Raw genomic sequence first — 23,558 nt, 5'->3', positions numbered from 1 at the left:
TCAATTTTGCATGTCTATATCTGGTAATCTGAGCAACTATCTGGAAGACAATGATATGCAACATAATAGCCATTGTTAATTTCCTATCTTGTTTTGAAATTCTGTATCATTTCTATTATTATTCTTTTTAAAGTAATACATTATATCACAGATGTACTTTACAAATAGCTTCAAGACATCACAGAAGTGTTCATATCATTTTCAAGTGCTCCAAAAAATCAAAGTCCCTATTATGAATTTTGTCATTGAAAGTCAAGATTAGAACAGTCAAAGAGTTTAACTTTTTTAAACAAAGACAGGAGTAACTACTGTGAGCTGTAAACCAATGGCTAAAGTGTTCAGATCAAAAAACCCATTTACTCGCAAAATTCTAATACGATAGAACTGGACATTATGGAATATGTATGCTTTATAGTGGGAAGAACAATTACTATCACAGATATATGCTCTTCAGTATTTAGTGGCTACATGAAATCACTAGTGTATAGATATGAATCAGGGCTGGGGATTTAGTTCAGTGGCAAGTGCCAGGTCTTGAGTTTGATACTGGGTACCAAAACACACATAAAAAAAAATTTTAAGAATGAATCAAGTCTTAGCATATTCACATGTAAAGAAATACAAGCAACTTTTAATCCTGATTATCAATGGAGAGATGAGATCTAGAAGGAACTTTTCTTTGAACAACTATTTTTGAACTTTGACTTGAAAAGGTATACTGAGATGAATAGGGCCAGAGCGGTATCTACATATGAGGCAAAAAAGAGCCTATTAAATTCACAAATGATTTCACTTACAAACAGCTTGCATTTGACAATATATCCTCAAGTTAGTGTTAAAGGCAGCATGGGAAATTATCAGTGTAATTCAAATTGCACCCTTGAGTAAGTACTGCATCTTTAGTATATTATGACGAAAAAGAGCAAATTCAGGGTCTGCTTCTCTACTGAAGAGGACAGATGCTTACAAAACCCGTTCAAGTGAAAGATGTAAATTTTTTTCACGATACTGATGTCTGAAAAATATTTGTATGATCTTAAGTGGCTTAAGTGTCACATATTCATAACACATTACAGGGAATGGCCTGAACCCATCACTTAAGGCATGAAATAATATAATTGTTACAAATAAAAAGCCAAATCATGATACAAATGGATTAACTGGAGTTTGACTCTTTTCCACACATTATCTATGCATTTATTTATTTATTTGAGATATAGTGCAGGCTGGCCTTGAACTTGTTTATTAGTCAAGGCTGTTTTTGAACTCATAGAGATTCTCCTGCCTCAGCTTCCCAAATGCTGTGATTACAGGCATGCACCACCCTGCCTAGCACATTTTTTCATTATTGTAGAAAGAAATGTTTTATTAGGCTATACTTAAAACCATCTTCAATTACTGCATTAAACCTGAATATTCATCTCCTAGAACTGAATTCAACCAAGTAATAGATCTATCTATTGCCATCTCTCAAACCCACTCTCCTTCCATCCCCAAGTACTAGGGATTGACCCCAGGACTTTGTGTGTGTTAGTTAAGTATCTTATCACTAAGCTATACCTCAGTTCTTTTTATTTTGAGACAGGGTCTCATAAGTTGCCCAGACTGGCTGTCAACTTGCAATCCGCTTACCTTGACCTATGAGTAGCTAGAATTACAGGTGTGTGCCAGCTTGCCTGATCATGTCCACCTATTTTAATGTGTAAAACACCAAACAGACTGACCAAATACTTGCTGCTCTCCCAACAATCTATAACTGAAAGTTGGGCTTATCTAAGCAAAGCTAGAAAGGGGGAAAAAATGGTTAAGCATGAAAACTTAATTTTGTAAATCAGCTATCAAAAAAATAAAGGACTGCAGCAATAACTGCTTGTCTTGATTTTTAAGTTACTGTAAACTACTATTTTGACCTTACAATAAAGACATTTTAGGGTTTTTTTGTGATGCCTAATATCAGTTGTATGCATGAAGACCCATGTGGTCCACAATTTCCAAATACTGGAGATCACTTTTACATGAGGCTATTCTTTCTTCTTATACATTGATTTGCTAGAAAAATAACCACAATAACTTTGTTTGTTCCCATTAATAATTTTACATGAGAAAAGCATTCTGCTATCTGCAGTCTTATTACTTCATTTAAAAAATATGGGTCTGTTTTCAGTATGCATAGCAGCTATAAAAAAAAAGTACAGTACGTCTAATTTCTAATTTTTCCATGAGCTTCATGGCCTCCCAAAGTCATTCTTCCCTTCTGATCTTCTGAGAACCCAAACTGCCTTCCTATACCTTTCAGTTAGGGGGACATTAGCATGCATTAACATTAAACAGAATAACACCAGTTCATAAGACATATGGTTGCAATGAGCACTAAACATTACCCAGTTACAGCTTGATGTTTTAAAATTAATGTGTTTATAATACAGTATCATGTTTACAATAATTACCTTCATACTGAGGAACTAGTACATATATGTGACATATCTTGACCATTTTTGTTCTCTTTTGTCTTCTTTGCTACCTTCCTCCTTTTCTTGGATCCCTTTTTCCATCTCCAGAAAGACTTGCTATTTTGTGTTCTACCATCTCTCCTTTATTTTACTATTTACATCTTTGAATTCATTTACAAGAGAAACTATGCAATAGATAACTTTGATTACTTATACTCTCCAGTTCTACTTTCCTGTAAATGACATGATTTCATTCTTTATGACTGAATAATACTTTGCATCCATAGCTTCTTTTAAGCAATCTACTATACTTTCTGTCATGCTAGTCCTATTCTCAAAACTTGCTGACCATTTCTTGCCAGCAATTCCCAGTAAAAAGAGGATAGCAGTTTTCATGAAAGGAAACCATATGAATTGGGTTCTAAAGATGAACTCTGCATCTTTTTGGTTTTGTTTTTTGGTACCCAGGATCAAACTCATGACCATGCACTTGCGAGGCAGGCGCTTATGCCGCTGAGCTAAATCCTGGGTCCTCAACTATTCATTTCATTAAATCTTTATTTTCCCTATTTTTATTCCTTACAGTAGAATTAAGGAGAATATTAGAACACACTACTGCTTTCTTTCCAATATCTGTCTCCAGAGAATGGGTGTCTTTAAAAGTCAGCTTTTCTTTACACAGCAGCTTTGTTATTGGACTACACACACAGATATGCACATCCTTTCTTTTCTAAACCAAATGAAAATAGTTAATATACAGACAAATGGATAGCCCTGGGGATATATTAAGGAAATTATAAGCCATTAGCAAAACAAATGTCTGATATTTGTGTAACAGAAAGGAAATAAATTCACAAAAAAGCCTAGAGATCAGTTATTTTAAAATAAGATCACAGAATTATGTTTAATAAAATCAAATGTCATATATTGCTTTAAAGATATTCTTACCCAACTTGGGAAAAACTATTAAGTATTCAGCATTGCACTGAGGACATGCCACTCTGGCTGTACTGTTTCCTCTTTGTTTTTCATCCACCCAGCGCTGTAGACAAGCCTGATGAACCCACTTGGTAGATCCTCTGCACCTGCATGGTCTCACCCATTCAGCTGTTCGATCATCTTCATCAGTTGCAAAACACACCCAGCAACTTCTGTAAATAGAGACAATTATATTTATTTTTAGAATCCCAGCCTCCTCTACACTACTGTACACTACTGATACAATATTACAGAACTTCTGCCCTACATCAAGAGATTATTGAAACAATATAATCCCAGTAATTTTTTCTTTTTCTCTGTAGACTCTTGTTATCTGAACTTTATTTTTATATACATTATTCCATCTTTCTAGTAATTCTGTATTCTCAACACTGAACCATAGTTCAAACAGACATCCTTTAAGATGCTTTTATTTTGCCAATAATGGGGACTGAACCCAGGTCTTTTACACTAAGCTACACTCTCAGCTCTTCTTAAAATTCTGAGACAAGGTCTCACTAGGTTGTCCAGGCTAAACTTGAACTTGGATCCTGCTGTTTAGCCACCCAGAGTGCTGGGATCACAGGGATGCACCACCATACCTGACTATACTTATACTTTATTTTTCGTTACAAAGTCTCACTATGTTGCCCAGGTTGGCCTTGAAATTATGGTGGTCCTCTTCCCTCAGCCTTCAAGTGCTGGGATTACAAATATGTACCACCACACCTAGTTTATACTTGTATTTAATAAGAAGACCTGCTAATTCTTTGTGAAGTGGTAAGCACAGGAATATGTGAAATTCAGATTTCCCATTTCAATGCTAATCTCTTGAACCTGGAAAAACAAATATCCAAGTATTTTCATATACTCATTCAACTTTCAGCTGAGAGAAAGAAAACTGTTTCTTTTTCTAGTATAACCATAAGAAGAGAGAATAAAAAAATTTTTAAAGCACAAAGGATATGAAGATAGAATAAATTGTTTTAGGGTAGTAATGTATCTGGCTCACATGTTTCTATTGTATGTATGACTGGTTCTTCTTTTTCTAGAATATAATTATATTTATTATATTTCAATTAGCATGATCCTGAATTTAATTCTCTCCACAAATATATATATATATACACACATATGTGTTATATATGGATATACACACACATATATGTATATATATATATATATATAAAATATTTAAAATCAGCATGGAAGGGATAGCAGAAATCTGCCACTTAATATCTAACAAATTTCCTCTTTTGTAGGAACAAAGAGTATTCCATTCTTTCTATGAAAAATCATTCTTCCTCCAGTATCACCCACGCTTGTGGTTTACACTATTAGTCCTACCTTCATTCTCAATTTCTGGAAGAATAAATCTTGGATTGGTCACTGTATCATAACCCTGAGGTTAGGGTGATAGGGAAACTAGTCCATAAAGCTAGTCTTAATCACAGTTTATCCCAGAACTTGGGAAAGCTGCTACTCAGAATTTTTTCTGAGGAGCCTGGAGATTAGAGACTTGTGAAGCAGATGTCCAAAGAATCCAGAGGGAAGTGGGGCATGGTGGTGCATGCTTGTATAATCCCAGCACTCCAGAGGAGGAGGCAAGAGGATAGCTTCAAGTTTCAGCCTACCCCAGACTACATAATGTGTTCAGGCCCAGCCTCAACTACATGGCAAGACTGTCTCAAAAAACAAAAACGCGAGAGGAAGCAAAGCTGAAAAATAGAAACAAATGGCACTGTTTGAGACATGGACACCAACTGTTCACTTATATAAACCAACAGATTTCTCTTCTTTTATTATCATTTTGCTTAACCAGTTGAGTTCACGTTATATACCAACAAAACTCTCTTGATACACTGGACTTGACACCAAGAGATGGCCCCATATTGATCACATAATGTACATGGTAAAGAGCTTTTATAAGTAAATTCAAGTTTTTGTTTTGGTATTGGGTTTTGTTCCTTATGCACTGGAAGCAGAGCAGAGAAGTTAACTTAATTTCCAATGCAAGTACTGTGACTTTCATAAGCTTTTCTTTTACACATTGGGCAAAACATGATCTTGATTCTGCTGTTAGATCAGGTCACTCCTTAGATTTTAAACAACCCAATAAAGACAGAAACCAAACACTCTCAAATTTGAACGTTTCACAGGTACCATGACATGCATTTCAGAGTCAGTATAACATAAATATACTTTGATACAAATTGTTACTTTTGCAGGGGGGGTACTCGGGGCTGAACTCACGACCTTGCGCGCTTGCCAGGCAGGCGCTTATGCCACTGAGCTCAATCTTCAGGCCCACCCCTTTTTGAGACAGGGTCTCACTGTGTAGTTCAGGATAGCCTTGAACTCACTATATAGCCCAGGCAGGCCTCAAAGTTGTAGTGTGAGGGCAGGGATCATAGACATGTGCCACTATGCCTGGCTATTATATATCTTAATATTACAATGAAGTTGCTATTTTGAATAGCATACAAAGGTAAGAATACTTGGCTACTTTTCATTTCAAAAGACAACACCTAAGGGTACAGTTAGTGGTTGAGTGTTTGCCTAGTATGCAAGAGGCCCTATATTTAATCCTCAGCATCATAAAAAACAGAACACATATGCACATAAAAAAACGAAATACCTTGCAAATTCCACCCAAGGAAAATAGCACTTGCAATTCTTATTATTTCACTCATCTCCAATTTTTCAGTAAGCCACACTGCTATTTAAAATATTTTTTCTAATTCTCTCTGTGCATTTTCTTCTATTCTTTTCCTTCTACCAGCTTTTCAAAATGCCTCCTGCTTTCTAACACACACAATTTACTTACACATCATGCCATCCACCGAGTTGGGTCACAGTGGTTTACAAAGTAAAGGGAGATCTGGGAAGTATCGAAATTAGTTCAGATGTCAGAGAACAACTCGCTATCATTATATGAAGACAATAAAAGAGAACTAAATGAGACAAATCTAAAGAACATTACCTATTCCTTAGAAAAACATATAGACCAGAGGTGGAAAACCTATGATGTGTGTGCTGCAGTGGGATCTGTGCAGCCCACTCTGCTGTCACACAAACCACATGCACGAGTTGTTGTTTCTAAATTAAAACGTCAGTACTGTATTCACAGTGTTACTACTTTTTGATAAATAAGTGGGTTTGGGTGGCAGTTTGGACACTTGGTCTCTAAAAGGTTTGCCATCACTCATATAGACTAATTATAACTAATATACTATGTACATATTGACTTATAAAAGATGTCATTTAATTCCACATGGTTTTAAAAAGTCATTATTTTTCTTTTTGCCAGTTTTATTTGTAAAATTTAAAATGGGTACAGTAGTGCACATCTATAACCCCAGAATCTGGGAGGCTGAGATAGCAGGATCACTATGAGTTTTGAGGCTAGCCTGGGCTACACAGCTGAGACCCTGTCTCAACAACAAAAAAGAATAAAACAATAATAATAATAAAAATAAACTACATTTACAGAATTTACACTTTAGTTAAGAAACAAATATAGGCATACAAGGATCAAAGAAAACCACCACATAAAAACAAGTGCCAAGGAAAGGCCTTAGAGACCGTACGTAAAACAGAAATGTGGGGGTCATAGATTTAGCTCAGCAGCATAAGTGCCTGTCTGGCAAGCTCAAGGTCATGAGTTCAATCTGTGGTATTAAAAAAAAAGACAGAAATGTGATGATGAGAATAAGAAGCAGGATGATACAGCTGAGATGTGATGAAAAGGCTACTAGTATTAATTTCAAGTTACAATGGAAAAAGTGAGGGTATTTGAAATAAGAAAAACAACATAAGCAGGCTTAGAGGAGGACATGAGCATATGTTCACAGACCAGTGTGGCTAAAGCAGAAAGGAATCTTATTAAGATAAAGCAAGAAAGGATGAGTAACAGTTGGGAAAGGATGTGTAAGAAAGACAACCTCACCTCATAGAATCCATTTGTGACTTAACCAGGGGTTTTGTTGTTTTTGTTTAGTTTTGTTTTTTGAGAGGAAGTCTAGCTATGTAGCCCAGGTTAGTATGGAACGTGCAACCTTTTTGCCTCAGTTTCCCAAGAAGTAATAAAAGTATGTAGGAAAGTTTTGAGAGGGAGAATTTACATAGTTTCTTACTGGCAAATTAACCAAGATAAGGCATGGCTTAACTGAAAAGACACTTGACAATAAAGCCTATCATTGAAGACTTATTTGGATTAGAAAAATGCATGCTATCAGAGGCTTATTGAGATTGTAGTCACTACAAAAGGTGGAATGTAAGGCAGGTGTGGTAGTGTACCTCTGTAATCCTAGCATCCTAGGAGACTAAGGGTGAAGGATTTCAAGTTTGAACCCAACCTGGGCAACTCAGTAAGACCATATCTCAAAATAAAAAAATAAAAAGAGGGTAGAGGATAAACCAGTGGGAAGGCCCTGGCTTCAATTCCAAAACCACTCAAATAAAAACAAAACCAAAAACAATCTCCCTCACAAAAGTAAGTGTACCACAGTAGTGTAGCATTAATAGGAGAGAAGAGAGGGAGACAGGCCAGGGTTGGGGAGACTAGCTAAATGAACATGTTTAAGTTGCTATGCCTGGATTATACAGGGCAGTGCTGGCAAACCTATGGCACACATGCGGCAGCAGCTGTTTGTAGCACTGAACCCTCTAAAAGGTTCATTATCACTTACATAGGATGTCATAACAATGTAGTATTTACATGACTGCCTAAAGAGAGTAAGTACTCTTTAACCACGGTTAATGAATGCAAGGCCCATTTAACAATGCATACTGTTTGTTATCTCAGGATTAAAAAATTTCTCAACCAGTCTCTGGAACAGAAAACACAACACAGAGAGCTGGGAGTGGTGGCACATTCCTGTACTCCAAGCACTACTCAAAGAGGCAAGAGGATCACTGTCAGCCGGGCTACAAAATCAGTTCAAGGTCAGTCTTTACAGCACAATGAAATATTGTTTTAAAAACAACAACAACAAAAAGAAAGTCTACAAATTCTTTTCTGTATCTAGTATTGAAATGGAATGTAACTTAAAATTATTCATGCTGTGCCCTAAATCTCCGATCTCCTTAGACTCTGAAAGCACAATGGTTTCCATTTTAAACAAGTAAAAGCCTAGAAAGAGTGATTAGATCAAGGTCACAAAGTAAGCAAAGGCATGGATGTAACCAACACCTTATCTCCAAAACACTGGCTTTTTGGTATACATAAGCCTATGCAGTCATATGTGTATTTGAGAAAACAATTCTCTTTTCCACTTTTTAATTATAGCTATTTTGCTATGGTACTTTTAAACTGCCATATAAAGCTTCCTCCAGAATTCTACTCCTTTCCAGTTTTATCTCAATGTGCTATATAAATATGAATTCTCAACTGTGGCATGTTTCTTACTGGCAACTAAGAGTCAGAGAGGAACTGCTACATGAATCTGGAGGGGAAAAATATTTCTGGTTGAAATGGGAAGGAAAAACTTTATAAATAAGGTATAGAACCTTAGGTCTGGAAGAACGGATAGAACTTTCAAATAAAATGCCAACAAAAAGTAAGGTGTGGTGGGTGGCACATGCCTGTAATCTCAGCACTGTGGGAGGCTGCGATAGCAGGATCAAAAATTCAAATCCAGGTTAGGCAATGCAGTAAGATCCTATTTCAAAGTAAAAAGTAAAAGGGCTGGGGATCAAAAGCTTTGAGTTCACTCCTTTGTTACTACAAAAACAAAAACAGAAATACCCAAACAAAGCCAAAAAAGCACAAATGTGTTTAAGCAAAAAAAAAAAAAAAAAAAAAAAAAAGATTTATAAATACTTATTCATTTTTTCTCTTCGAAATAAAATGGATTTAGGGCTGGGGATGTAGCTCAGCAGCATAAGCGCCTGCCTTGCAAGCACGCGGTCATGAGTTCAATCCCTGGTACCGATAAAAAAAAAAAAAAAAAAAAAAAAGAAATAAAATGGATTTGAAAAAGAAAAAAGAAAGAAAGAAAGACTTATTCATAAAAGCATTATAAAGATGGTTGGTGCCCCGCCATGTACTGACTATCTCAAATGTAAGAAGGAGGCTGGATGCAATGGTGCCTGCCTGTAATCCCAGCTACTCAGGAAGCTGAGGTAGGACTGCAAATTCTAGTGGGCAACTCAGCAAGTCTGTGTCAAAATAAAAAGGGCTCGGATATAGGCTCCCAACAAAGGGTTTTGGGACAGAGTGTGTGCCTAGCCTGAAAGAAGCCTTGAGTTCAACACTTGATACTGTAAGAATCAAACAAAAACAATAAAAAGCACAACATAATAGAGATATAAATATGAATAATGATGAAATTTTTGGGAGGTCCTAAAGTCCAGGATAAAGAATTTGAATTTAATAAGCAGTAAGAAAATACAGACAAGCTGGGCTTCATGGCACATTCCTATAATCCCAGCACTTGGGAGACGTGGCAGGAGGAGGCTGTGAGTTCATACAGTGGGCATAAATCCAGCCTCAACTACATAATCATGACCCTGTCTCAAAACAAAACAAAATGAACCAAACAAAACAACAGAAGGTTCTGCCAGGTATGGTAGTTAGTGCATATCTGTAATCCTAGGAGTCAGGAAAGCTGAGCCAGGAGGACTGTCACAAGTTTGAGGCCAGCGCAGGCTACATAATGAGTTGAAGGCCACTCTAAACAACTACATAGTGAGACCCTGTCTCTAAACACAAAACAATTAAACTAGAAGGTTTTAAGCAAATGAGATTTTTAAAAATAGCATTTGTACCAAGATTATTCTAGCGAAGTAAGTCAGGAGGATTTCAAGTTCATTTAGTGAGATTCTGTCTGAAATATAAAATAAAAAGGGTGTGGGGATGTGTAGCTCAGTGTGAAAGCCCTGGATTCAATGGCCCATACAAAAATAAAGATTATTCCAAGTACTGATACATCATACAGAATGAAAAAAAGAGACACTATGATTCAAAAGAATGTCACTATACGAAAAAATAAGATAGGAAATACAGGCACTTTATGTTCTCCACAAGAACTTTTTTTTTTTAAGAGACAAGGTCTTACTATGTAGCCCAGGATGCCCTCACACTTGTGACATCCTCTTCTTCAACTCTGACTCAGATTCATAGGCATGTTCCAAAAGGCTAAGCGAGTTCATTTTGTCAGTGAATTTTCCAGTCAAATCCATCAGTGGTAGGAGGTATACATGTGTAGTGAACTCTGGACAAGGGATAACTGCATTAAAAATTTTACAGTACAATATAACATTCTATGATACACAGAAATGATTATAGGGATATACAAGAAGATTTTATTCAGTATACTATAGCTATATGAAGTATCAGTATGATTATTTGAGCTAATTCTAAAGATATGTAGAGTTGGTCAGGTGTTAAGAAAGGCATCCAAAGTAAAAATAAAGAGATGGAAGAAGAGCATATATTCGGCTAACAGTGAAATACTAGGCAAGAGAAATGGTTAAAGTAGGTTAGGGCACATTAGACTCCTCAAAGTTTTTGATTTTTGTTCTTACAAGTAATAGACACTAGCAGATTTTCAAGACCTGAAATGACAAGGTGCTAATTGTGCCCTGGCCAATTCTGGTACTACTTTGCAGAACCTGGAACAAAAGAGTAACTGGAGCCACAGGAAGAATAATCATGTAATATCTGGTAAGTAGATCTGGAAAGAAGAAGGTAAAAAAGAAAAGACAGATTTTACGGTTGCTGAACTAGAATGATGATAATATCAAAGATTAAAAATTGAGATAAACAGGGCTAGAGATATATCTCAGTGGCATAAGCGCCTACTTGGCAAGTGTGAGGTCCTGAGTTCAAGTACCCTTACCAGAAAAAAAAAGTTGAGATTAAAAAAAAAAGCAGCAGCAAGGTATATCATGTACAGGTACAAATTCCCTATGATGAATGCTAGCATTATATATAACTAAAAATATATCAATAAAATTTAAAAATGCAAAAAAATTGAGATAAACATTTGAGGAAATAGTATAGTGCTAGATAAATTTGTAACACTGTATACACACAAATGTAAATGGTCTCTTGCCAGCTAGAAACGAATCATAAATGGAATGAGGGATCTGTTAAAAATACAGAAAAATCGGGGTGTTGCTCAGATAGAGGTGATAGTAAGACAGTGAGTATGTTTTTTCAGAATAAGCACAGAAGGTTGAAAACCAAGGATTAAAGGAAGAAAGGATGTCACTGGGAGTGGTGGTGCACACCTGTAATCCCAGCACTCAGGAGGCTCAAGCAAGAGAATGATCCGGAGTTCTAGGCCAGCCTAGACTAGACAGAGAGTTTAAGGCCAGCCTAAAAGGTCTCAAAAAATCTAAATACATACTACACATACATAAATGGTAAAGTGAGGCATCAGAAAACAAGGAAAAGGTAGAGAAACAGAACAGAATAGAACACGGTTTTTCAAGCAGTAAGAGGTGGTGGCATCAATTTTGTCTGGATATATACTTCATATATGCCAAGGATGTAAGAACAAAGAAAAAAATCATTAGTGATCAAGAAATTATTGGTGACTTTTAATATACTTTTGGGTCAGCCAAGGACAAGAAAGGTTAATTAAAGTCAAATTATATTAAGAGATAATGAAATGTCCTAATGGAGTAGATGAAGAAAAAAAAAGAACGTTAACACAGTTTTACATATAAAAGCATTAAATAAAGAAGGCTGGAACAACATAAACCCATTTTACAATATTGGAGTGAGGATGAGAGGAAGATATGGGAAAAAGACTTTTATCTGAAATGTTTCCACACTTTTTTTTTCCCCCTGAGTCAAGATCTCCTTCTGTAGCTCAGGTTGGCCTCAAATTTGTGATTCTAATATCTGAGCCTCAGTGCTGGGATTATAGGCATGCACCACCATGTTGGGCCAGTGTTTCTACCTTTTTTTTTTTTGACAGAGGGTCTTGCACAGTTTGTGCAGAACTTGAACTCACTATGTAGCCTAGGCTAGCCTAACACAGCAATCTGCCCTGCTCCATTTTCACTTTTTAGATATTGAAGGAAGCAAATGCAACCATGAATTGATTGAGAAAAGGATGTTCTCTGATTAAAGGAATGTGAAATTGCTTTAACAGAAATTGAGACAGTTATATAAAGCAGAAAAAGCTATAGCAAGTTCCCCATCTCTCTAAAGAAATATACAGACAGACAATGACATCCTCAGAGAGGATTCTCAATCACTTTGCCTTTCCTTTCAGATCTTTTCTTTCATCTGATGTTTCTGGGGTCATCATGGCTACATTTCTTGCCTACACAATAGTTCCAAGTAAGTAATGCAAAACAGCCTTAAATTCCTTAGTGTTTACTGAAAGATGGGGGAAGAAAAAGCACAATTTTTTGAATTATCTTTCAGAAGACACAATCACACAAAAGAAAAAAAAAAACAACATTAAGCAGGTAGTAATAAAGTAATATACAATATACTTCAGCTGACCAAGGTTCAATGGCCTGGTCATAGTTTAAACTCATGAGTGGTTACACTCTCAGGGCAATATTTGTGACCTCAAACCATTCCAGACACTAGAAGCCACCTCTGCTATCACTGCTGTCAAACAACTGCTTACACAGTAGTTCTAATGGTCAAATAAACATATAAAATAGTTGCTTCTTCATAAAAGTGAAAGAATACATATACATGTACTTAAATTCAAGGAGAGCTGTCATCAGATGAGCTGTATCTGAATCTTTGAACTTGTTTTTGCTTTTTTAACTGTTCCTGGAGTGGTCAATGGTAGCATTAAGAAGCACCTTGGCCCCTTCATTGATGTGTTTTGTAATTTTGTCATTTTTTTTCTTTTCTTCTTCACCTTTGAAACAAAATGGACTTTAAAAAAAAAAAAAAAGAAGCACTTTGGTTCTCCTGGTTGCTGTCAGGGTGTATTAATTTGCAGCCTTACAAAATGGCAGCTGTAAATCCATTTATTATACTTGTTCTACCTGTTCAAGTCCCTGCTTGTGTGCATCAGAGAATCATAGAAATGGAAAACATCCATTGTGAGTCACAGAACTCTGTAATCTTCGAGGATATGGCCATAGACTTCATCAGAAGGGAGTGGAAATTGCTGGACTTAGCGGAAAGAGAACTCTACTGAGATGTGGTGTTGGAGAACTATAGAAACGTGGCTTCTCTGGGAACTACTTTGCTCACCCAGCTGGAACAGGAAGATAAACCTGAAGGCTATGAAGTGAATTCACCATCAAGAACCTTGTTTTGATGGGAAGATTTTGCTACCAACCAATCACAAGTTATTCAAGAGAGTCTGGAAAGAGACTCAGGGACAAGGTTGTAGAGTATACCTCGGAAGAGTGCAACAGCTTCAGAGGGGTACGCTATAGTGACCCCAATGATGAACCACTTAATCTATAGTCTGAGTAACACAGACACGCTGAGGGCTTTGGGGAAACTCATCTCTAGAGTAACATCTTCCTATTAATATGTCATATACTACTGGATCAAGTCAAGAGAGAGAAATGATTCATAAAGGCTGACCCATATCTTTGAATACAGCAGATGAGAGAACACATGGTAGTGAATGAGAATTGTAAAATCTGGCCACTTGAGTTTAAATTCTACCTGTGTTATGCCATTGCTATGTTTTATGGTTTAGGTCTAAAGTGTCCCCCTACCTACCAAAGGCTCATATGTTCAGAGATTGGTCTTTTGGAGTGTGCCCAGATGATGGGGGCACTGTATTTAATAATGGATTAGTTCACAAAGAGACTGAATATGTTATTAGGAAGCTGGCTCTGCTTGGAAGAGGCAGTTCATGAGAGGTCTGACCAAGAAGGGTACACATCTCTCTTTACTCCATTCTTGGCCACCATTTTGTGAGCAGCTGTCCTCTGCCAAGCCATTCCACCATGCCCTTCCTGTCTTGGAACCAAGCTGCCTATGAGTATATCTTCTAAACGCAAGCCAATATAAACATGTCCTTTAAAAACTGTGGGCTGAGTATTTTGTCCCAGTGATGGAAAACGACTAAGATATTGTGTGTTCTTTTAACAATTTATTTCAGCTTGCTAAGTTTGTTTGCTTATCTGTAAAGGTAGATTAATCAGATTTAGTTCTTAGTCTTGCACTAGGAAAGAATACTTTCACCAGTGATGGACTGTAATATATGATATTGGGTGGGGATCAAAATTATAATGGTATTAAAAAATTTTTTTATCTAAAGATGTTAGCCATGGTAACATATAGTGCCATGCTTTACTTGTGATGGTATGAACAAATCTACTACTCTTATCAAATGTATGCTATTATGTATAGTGTCTGATACTTCATAATGATAGTATACAACTTTGTCCCTGTTGGGGTATTTACTGTACCACTTTATTGCTGTTTCACAGTATGATCCTATTTGTAAGAAGTTTACTACAAACCACAATGGCATGTTACCCTGGTCACAGCGTCATATATCTAGTGTTTAGCATACCTCTTACATCATTCTCTTTTGTCTGTGATTTACTCTCATGTTGTTTTGTTCATCAAGAGCCATAAACTACCTATTTATTTGGTACAAAGTATAACTATGTATTTCTAGCTGCCCTTGAATTAACTATGTTGCCCAGGCAACACAGAATTTGATGTGATCCTCCTGCCTCACTTAGCCTTTGGGATGCTGAGTATGAATACCTAAAGTTAAACAAAAATACATAATACACAAATGTATGCTTTTACTTAGAAATACTGCAATAATCAAATTATCAAGATAAATAGTGGCTGAGTTAATTATCTGCAAAGAATAAGGTAATTCAATTTCAACTCTTAATAAACTGCCACTAGTTTGAAAACACTGCTGGGCATGGTGTAATTCCAGCACTTGGGAGGCTAAGAAAGATTCCAAGATTGAGGCTAGCCTGGTCTACATAGCAAATTTAAAAGTAACCAGGATTAGAGACCCTCTTAAAAAAAAAAAAAGGAGAAGGAAAGATTAATTGGTATATAATGAAAATACCATTTAATGCCTGGTACCAAAAAAAAAAAAAAAGAAGCCAGAGATCTAGCTCAGCAGCGCACGTGCCTGCCTGGCAAGTGTGAGGTCATGAGTTCAATCCCCAGTACAAAAATAAATCCAAAAAACAAAAAACAAAAAACCATGCATATTACAATTAAAATAGACTTCACACAAAAAAAGTCTTCACTATGAAGAGTTTATACAACACAAAGATTGTCAGAATTTAAATTCCTTAAAAGCATTTTCATTGTATTCACTATTACACACCAAGGTCTTAGCATACTGGGCATGTTGGCACTCAGTGTTTATTAAATTTAGTAAATACAAACATTTAAAAATTGACTCATACAAAACACATATTAAACCAAGAAGCAAATGAACAAAACATTTTTTATACATTTCCTTAGCCTTCACCTGTACCAAAGAAAGAAACAACTGGGTGTCTTGAGCTCAACTGTCCCTCAAAAAAATTACTATCCATAGCCAGGTGTGTTAGTGCAAGCCTGTAATCCTAGCACTGGGAAGGCTAAGGCAAGACTGTGAATGACTATGTGTAGTCTAGCTAGCCTTTGTTTCAGGACAACATTCTAAACTGTTTTGTCCACTTCTTTTTCAAATGTGTGGTCAAGACTGGCTTGTGCTACACAGTGAGCTCAAAGCCAGCCAGAACTACATAGCAAAACCCTGCCCCAAAAACTAAAAAAACTAGGCATGGTGGCATCCACCTGAATTCCAACACTCAGGAGGCTAAGGGAAGAGGATCCCCAGGAGTTGGATAGCCTGGGCTACAAAGTGAGCTCAAGGCCAGCCTAAGCTACATAGTGAAACAGTCTCAAAAGACAACAAAACAAACAAACAAAAACCCAAAACAAAACAAACCCCATCAAAACTAAGCCTAATCTAGGTCACATAGCTACTACGTGGCAAAATCAGAATTTTACCATTTTCATCTCTAAAGCCCAAAATTATTGCTCATAAAGCTCTGGGTTAAATTCCCAATACCCATCTCCCAACACACACATACAAATTATCTTTAGGTGTGTCAAAAAGACACAAATGTGAGAGTAAGGTAAGTGTTACACTCACCTGCTTCAGTAAAGAGAAGCCAGAATTTCCAAGTTACTATTAAGTTTTAAATGACTCACTAGCTGCTTAGCTCACTAGTTTCTTTTTAATTTCACGGAGGGTATCTAAAGAGCTTATGAAAACAGAAGAACTTCTGGAAGGTAAGAACTGCAAAAGTCACCATATAAAACTCAAAGAAAAAGGAAGGTGTTCAAGAGGGGGAAAAATTCATTACAAAATACCCACACTGGAAAGGGTCTCATTTGATTGGAATTGGCAATCACAGATGGTGGCCTCCTCTGGGAAAATAGTAATATGCCAGAATTTGCCAGGGTGCTAAACCATAATGAAAGGAAAACTGGATAAATGATCAGACCTCTAGACAACTGGATAAACTGAGAAGTTCATGAATTAGTTTACATAACTATTTCCTGATTACCTGCTGGTGTTAGACTTTGTTCTAGGATTTAACGTAAACAATGAGTAAGTTTTTGCCTCTCAGGTGCTTGTAAATCACATATTTGAAAAAGATGTAGACAAAATAGTTTACAATGTTGTCCTGAAACAAAGGCTAGCTAGATTACACATCAGTCATTCAAACTGAAAAAAGCCAGTGACATAATTTTTGTCAATTTAAATGTCTCATAATTCTAAACTCCAAAGGAAGTGTCACTGCAGGAGGTTATGGGTGACTTGCTTGGGTGTGGTGAACCAAAACAGTATTTAACTACCTACAATTGAATCTTTACTCAGCGCAAAAAGTTGTATCACCTGCTAAACAGGGAGGGAGGCAAGTGATGTCTACTGAAAGTTGTAAGCAACCACAAAGATTATGAATTAGTTGTACAATTAGGCTATGACAGGAAGTCCTGCGTAGGGGTACAAGTGGATTTAAGAGTTTCTAAAAACTCAGAACACACTGCCTACAATTTGAACAGCAGAGGGCGATGCAGACGACTTTACAAAGAGTTTTACCGACTGGAGCCCCCCAGAAACGGACAACTGGCCCCTATGTAAACTGAAAGTTTCCCAGTGAACTCAGCGATTCTCAAGTGTGTTAAATGTTCAATGTTGGACTCATCTGGCTGTTTTCCATAACCTCTATTCTACTCATGACCGTCAAGGCTCTCTTGCGGATACTCTGACCTTACACACTGGGGGATAGGGTGGGGGCGGGGAAAAAAAGAATGAAATCAGCCTTTATCAGGTTTTCCGAAACAATGTTTACCCTTGGTTTTTGGAAAGAAGCTTAAAATTCTAAGGGGTGAGGGATTCACTTCTTAGAAAAGATAATCGGTTCTTCTTGCCAGTGACATCACTGACATAGTTGGAAGGTGGGGAAAATAAGAAAAAAAACCTAATTGTATGGGTACCAGGAGCAACTTCCACTTGAAAACGGTGTTCCAACAAAACTAGACTCTCCTCACCTAAGTTTCTAAGTCTACGACCCAGGCCTCGCGCTCTGTTCTCCCCTAAGTACAAACTCCAAACTTTTTGCCCTTTGCCCGGCCCCCGTGTTGTGGAACTCTTCCCGGCACGCCGGGCTCCAGGCCCCGAATCTCGAGGCCAGGCGCGAGCAGGGCATAGCGAAGGTCGGCGCCCCTTTTCTCCCCAAAATTGCCCGTACCTGTCCAGCATCTGCTGTAGGGCTTGGTCCGGCATCTTCCGCAGAGCCGGCGCACTTGGCTCTGCCCAGTGGCCCAGGTCGCGGCCAGGCCCGCCCAGAGACAATAGCACTGAGGCAGTGGAGTAGGCCTCAGTCCCGAGGCAGCGGCGAACCCACCACCCAGCCTCCCCTAGAGGCTCGGCTAGGCCAGCAGCGGCGGTGCGCGGCTAAGCAGTCGTGCAGAGGAGGACGTGGGGAGCGGGGAGGAGGAGCCTGACACGGACAGGCGACGATCTCGGCCTCTGTTCCTACCCGTCGGCCCGAGGTTCCGGTCCATGTACCACGGGCGCCGAGCTGCTGCCACCGGCGGAGCCACCTCTGTGAGGTAAGAGTCACCGCCTCCGTGCGCGCCGGGGTCACGACGCAGGGCGAGCCCAGAGCATCCTGGGAGATGTAGTCTTCGGCCCGTCCCCGCTAGAAGCCAGCCCGCCCGGACCACCGCGGCCGCCCAGCCGGCGCCCTCCCGTTTCCTTCCTCCGGGGAGGGGGAAATGTCCTTCGGATCGCTTTCCGGGAAGCAGCAGGATGTACCGCTCCTCTGTCACTAGCAACAAGGTCAGCCCTTCTTGTCTGTTTCTTTACTCCTCAGCTCTTGCCCTCAGGTGGGAAGAAGCTAGGTGAGGGGAAGGGGCTGGAGGGCCAATTCTCGTCAGGTCCGCAGCCCTGGTTGTGGTGTCCTGGCGGGCCGTGGCGGCAGGGGGAACCCCCCGGCCGGTGGAATCAGCCTCTTCCACGTCAGAGCTCATTTTGGATGCGTTACACAGCCCCCCGCAAGGGGTCAGATGCTGCGTGCCTGAGGTTATTACCGAGGGGGCGGAGGGGTTAGGGCTGTTTGACGGTACCGTTGCCACTGAGCCTCGGTGTGTATTCGGAGGTTGGGGGTGGAAGGAGAAAAGATGATCTTGTCCTCTCTAGGAACCTTCTCAAATGTGCCTTCCATGAGCTTTCAAGGGCTCGCCAACAGTCTCCAAAAGGAATACGTTCGTGAATAAACAGCTTTTGCTTACTCAGCTGTGGGTTGTCAAGGGTGTTTGTTTCTCTTTCTGCTACGGCCTCTGTTAACCATTTCTTGTCTCCTTGACAGACACCTCCAAGCAGGTGGATGGAGGGGCTGTGGGTCCGGGGTGTGGAATCAAAAGGGAGAAGTCGCAAATCACTCAATGGGCTGTTCTCTGACGCTCTAGGGATAGCTGGAGCGCGAGGAAAAAGAGCTGTTGATTAAAAATGCATATTTTGGACGATCTGTGACATTTCCTAGACTTGTGGTTGGTAGGATATTTGGTAGTTATATCTGCTGTACAGTGCTTGATTTGTTTTCTTTGAATGAAAATGCGAGGTCTTTTCTGGGGTGGGGCGTGGAGACAGGGTTTTGCTATGTACAGCAAGTAGTTCAGGCTGGCCTTGAACTTGCGGCAATCCCCCTGGCTCTGTCTTCTTAGTATCACGATTACAGGAGTGCACCACCATGGCCTGTTTTGAAAAATTCTTTTTTAATGTAGAAATTTACAGTCGGTTCTTAATTACTTGTTCAAAATTTACTCTTCGTACCAGGAAGGAAGGAAAGAAGGATGGATGGATAAGTAGATACAAAACATAACCAGAACTTTATTTGGTCCAATTTCTGAAATATGCGCTTATAAAAGACTCTGGGGAGCCGGGCATGGTGATACATGGAGGCTGAGGCAGGAGGAATGCTGCCTGTCTGAGGAAAAAAGGGGGGAGGGCGGGCTTTGGGGTATTATGATTAATACCTTTTGGGCAGGAAATAAGAAGTGGCCCGTCTTACAGAAAGATTCTTTTGCTTCTTGTACTGTGTAAGCCTTCCTCTGTAGTTTATTTATCTCTTAAGCAAAGGAAGCCAAGAAAATTAATTTATTTATTCCATCAGCAGATGCTTTAGGGAATTTATTATGTGCATGGTGCTCTAGTAGCAAATAAACCATACTTCCCATAAGAGCACTAAAATGTTTGTGTTTAGAAAAATAAAACAAGATACTTATATATGAAATATAGAAATACAAATGATAGGGAAATTCAGAGAAGACAGTTATTAACTATAAGGAATATTAAAGAGAATTTCATGAAAGCAGAAATGGGCTTTACTTGGTAGCAAGAGAAGGAATTACATAGGTGAAGAGGTAGAAAAGATCTTGAGTCTAAGATCTTTTCTAAGTCTAAGATTGAAAAGATGTAATTAAAGCATTTAACCTCTGGAGTTCAATCTACAGGTCTGTGTTATGTGGTGAAAAATATAGTTGATAAGGGATATTTAAAATACCTTGAAGCTATTAATTCATTCAATATATTCAGGTAAAGTACTGGAGATAATAATGATGAGCAAAACTAAGCATAGTTGACCTTTTAAAAGTTTACAGTTTATGTAGTGGAGGAGAAAATCATGTCTCTAAGTTTGTTAAGCTGCAAATATGGTATATAGAAATTATGTGTTATGAGAAATTATAACCAAGGACTTGACATAGGAAAATCAGTGCAAGTTTTTCTGAGGAAGTGTCTAGTATATTAAGATCTGAAAAAGAGCAGGCATTAACTAGATAAAGTGGGCAAAGAACACCCGAGGGCAAAGAACATTCAAGGGCAAAGAACACCATGTACAAATTACTCTATAAAGGAAGGCCCTATGAAGAAACTGAGAAACTAACAAAGAAGGGATCTTAGGACAACATGAAACCACAAAAGATCAATGATTGGCAGACAAGGAAGAAAAGAGCTTTGTAGGTCAATTTAATGCATTTTAAGCATCTCTTAGGAGAGGTGGAGACTGCTGGGGAGTAAAAGGTGGGGTTAGGTATAAGAAAAAGATTCCAGGGCCTGGGGATCTAGCTCAGCAGGCATAAGCACCTGCCTTGCAAGCAGGCAGTCTGGGTTCAATCCCCGGTACTGATAAAAAAAGAAAAAGACAAAAAAAGAAAAAAAAAAAGATTCTATTTCGTAGGAAATGGGAAGTTAAACTCTTAATGATTCCTAAATCTACTGTTAATCTAAGAAGGTCCTAGAAATTCTGGTTGTGTGTCCTGTAGTGGTTGCTAAGTAGTGTATTTTTAGGAATAAGGTTCCTAAGACTATTAGACTAATGTTAAGAGAATCTCTCCAGAGATAATGCAGAGTTTGAAACTTTCAATTTAGGCGTAGATTTAAATCTCTGTGTTGTTACTCAGATTAGCAACTTTAGGCAGGTTACATGATCTCTTTAAACCAGCTTCCTCATCTCCAAGAGGAGATTTATAGAATTTGCATTATGGTACCTGAGAGGATTAAGTGACAGGCATATGGTTAAGAGGTCAGCTGGCTTAGCTCTTAATTATTATTAGGAAAACTTCTTCAGTGAAGTGGTATGAAGGTGGACTTGAAACAGATGAGTTAGGATTGAACTAGGTCTCAATGACTTGGCCGTGGTCTGTAAGCATTTTCAGAGATTTGCTTTAACACTGTTATTAGTTCTTGACGATTCTTAGGCTTAAGGACGTTAATGGAAAAATTTTACCCCAGTATGTATTTGGTGACTTAGCATCTATAGGATTACTTGATTGAATTCTTAATTCTAGACAGAGGATTCACTATTCACTTACAAAGGACATCTAAATCCTATTTATCTTCATTTGTGTCCCATAGAATAGACTACTGACTAAATATATTTGTTCTTATGGGTAGATATTTACAGAAGATAAGTGATTTTCATTGACCAAATTGTGCTCTTATCATAAATATGGTAGATGTCTTGTTACATTCATTACCCTTGCTTAAATTCTTTTTTTAGGTTATGTGTCCTGTTATGTAGTGGTGTGTCAAGGTGTGGAAAAAAAAACCAGAATAAATGTCATATCTTTCTGTAGCTTGTTCCTTGAGTGTTAATTTTATGACAAAATATATGTATAAAGAGTTATTTTCCAATTGGGTACAGTGGCACATTTCTATAATCCTAGCTATTTTGGGAGGCTGAGGCAGGAGGATTACAAGTTTGAGACCAACTAGATAGTTTAGTGAGACTCTGTCTCAAAATCTTAAAAATTAAAATGTTAAGGGGCTGGAAATATACTTGCCTGGCATCTGTGAGGCCCCAGGTTTCATCCCAGTGCTGCCAAAAAAAAAAAAAAAAAAAGCAAAGCAGAAAAAAAAGCATGCCTGGGTGGGCATGGTGACACATACCTGTATTCCCCGTACTCAAGAGGCTGAGGCAGGTGGATTGTCTTAAGTTCGAGGTCAGTCTGAGCTCCATGATGAGTTCAAGGCCAGCCTGTACTATATAGATATAGTGATTTTATATATATATATATATGCATGTATATATTTTTTTAAAATGCCCGGTGTGGTGGCATGGGCCTATAATCCAAACACTGGGAAGGGTAAGGCATGATCATGAGTATGAGGCCACTGCAGACTGCATAGTGGGACCCTGTCTCGAAAAACAGAGCGAGAGAGAAAGAAAAGACAACGTCCAGAATGGAAAAAAAATTTGGAAATTCAATATCTGAAAAGGAACTTGTACTTAGACAATTTATTTAACATCAGTAATAAAAGCAACCTAACTTAAAAATGGATAAGTGACCTAAATAAAACATTTTAAGATATACAAAGTAGGTGATGAAAAGATACTCATTATAATTAGCCTGTATATCTATAGGTTAGAGATTTTTTAAAATCTGAAATCTTTGGACCTTTCTATTTTATTTTGCTTTGCTTTGCTTTGTTTTGTATGATGCTGGGGATTGAGCCCAGGGCCTAACATATGCTCTACCACTGAGCTATCTTCTCAGTCCATAGTTTTTGTTTTTATGCAGTACATTTGCTTGTTTTTGTTTTTTGTTTTCCTCTTGAGAAGTTTCTTGACTCCAAATTAATAGCTGGTGTGCTTGGCAACTTGATTTTCAAAGCTTGCTATTACTGCAAACCTCTGTTGATCTCAAGCCTTCACAGAAATTGGCCCCCACTCAACATGGCAGATAGCTCTTCTGTTGGAAAGAATAAAGATGGCAATGAACCTAAAATGTGAAATGCTGCAATAGACATGCAATGGTGCACTGTGAAGGAAAAATGAAAGTGGAAAGAACACAGATGTAATTTGTATGTTACCCAGAACACAAACAAATAGCAAGAAAATTTGCTGAAAAATAAGAAAAATCAGGCAAAATTTTGGGAGTGTTTTAGAAACTGACTACTAAACATTTTGTGCTCTGTGAAGCCAAAACCAAGTTTACTTATCTCTTCTTTCTCATTCTTAGCTGCTTAGGGAGAAAACCCTAAACAAGTAGGAATGGAGGGGTTTTTATTTTACCTGATAAATGTATCTACAAAAAATGATAGTTGGACTTATCTGTAATTATCTGTAATTCCAGATACTTTGGAGCTTAAGGATGAGGACTGAGAACTCAAGGTCACCTTGAACCAGTTAGCA

General features: G+C 38.2%; 2 protein-coding genes across 3 annotated transcripts in view; one reads left to right on the top strand and one right to left on the bottom strand.

Annotated features, from left to right (window-relative positions):
• Positions 1–18,442, bottom strand: part of Marchf5 (membrane associated ring-CH-type finger 5) — a 34,042-nt gene extending 15,600 nt beyond the window's left edge. Inside the window, exons 1-2 of one of the 2 annotated variants that reach the window (XM_003462400.5) lie at positions 18,111–18,442; positions 3,399–3,601 (exon numbers count right to left, since the gene is read on the bottom strand). In XM_003462400.5, the coding sequence (XP_003462448.2) occupies positions 3,399–3,601; positions 18,111–18,145 (238 nt within the window). In that variant the 5' untranslated portion in view covers positions 18,146–18,442. Of the gene's footprint in view, positions 1–3,398; positions 3,602–18,110 lie in introns of those variants that run through there. The other variant, XM_063239362.1, reaches the window with a different exon arrangement.
• An 84-nt stretch (positions 18,443–18,526) lies between these two features.
• Cpeb3 (cytoplasmic polyadenylation element binding protein 3) overlaps positions 18,527–23,558 on the top strand; it is a 216,535-nt gene continuing 211,503 nt past the window's right edge. The window contains exon 1 of the mRNA XM_063239354.1: positions 18,527–18,703. The gene's annotated coding sequence lies outside the window, so the exon portion shown is untranslated. The remainder of the gene's footprint in view (positions 18,704–23,558) is intronic.

This window comes from Cavia porcellus, unplaced genomic scaffold (assembly GCF_034190915.1).
Source record: "Cavia porcellus strain 051 isolate PalLab524CR breed Dunkin Hartley unplaced genomic scaffold, mCavPor4.1 scaffold_28, whole genome shotgun sequence".
Taxonomy (NCBI): Eukaryota; Metazoa; Chordata; class Mammalia; order Rodentia; family Caviidae; genus Cavia; species Cavia porcellus.
The sequence above is the reverse complement of the archived record's forward strand: the minus strand, read 5'-3'. Positions and strand labels throughout refer to the sequence as shown.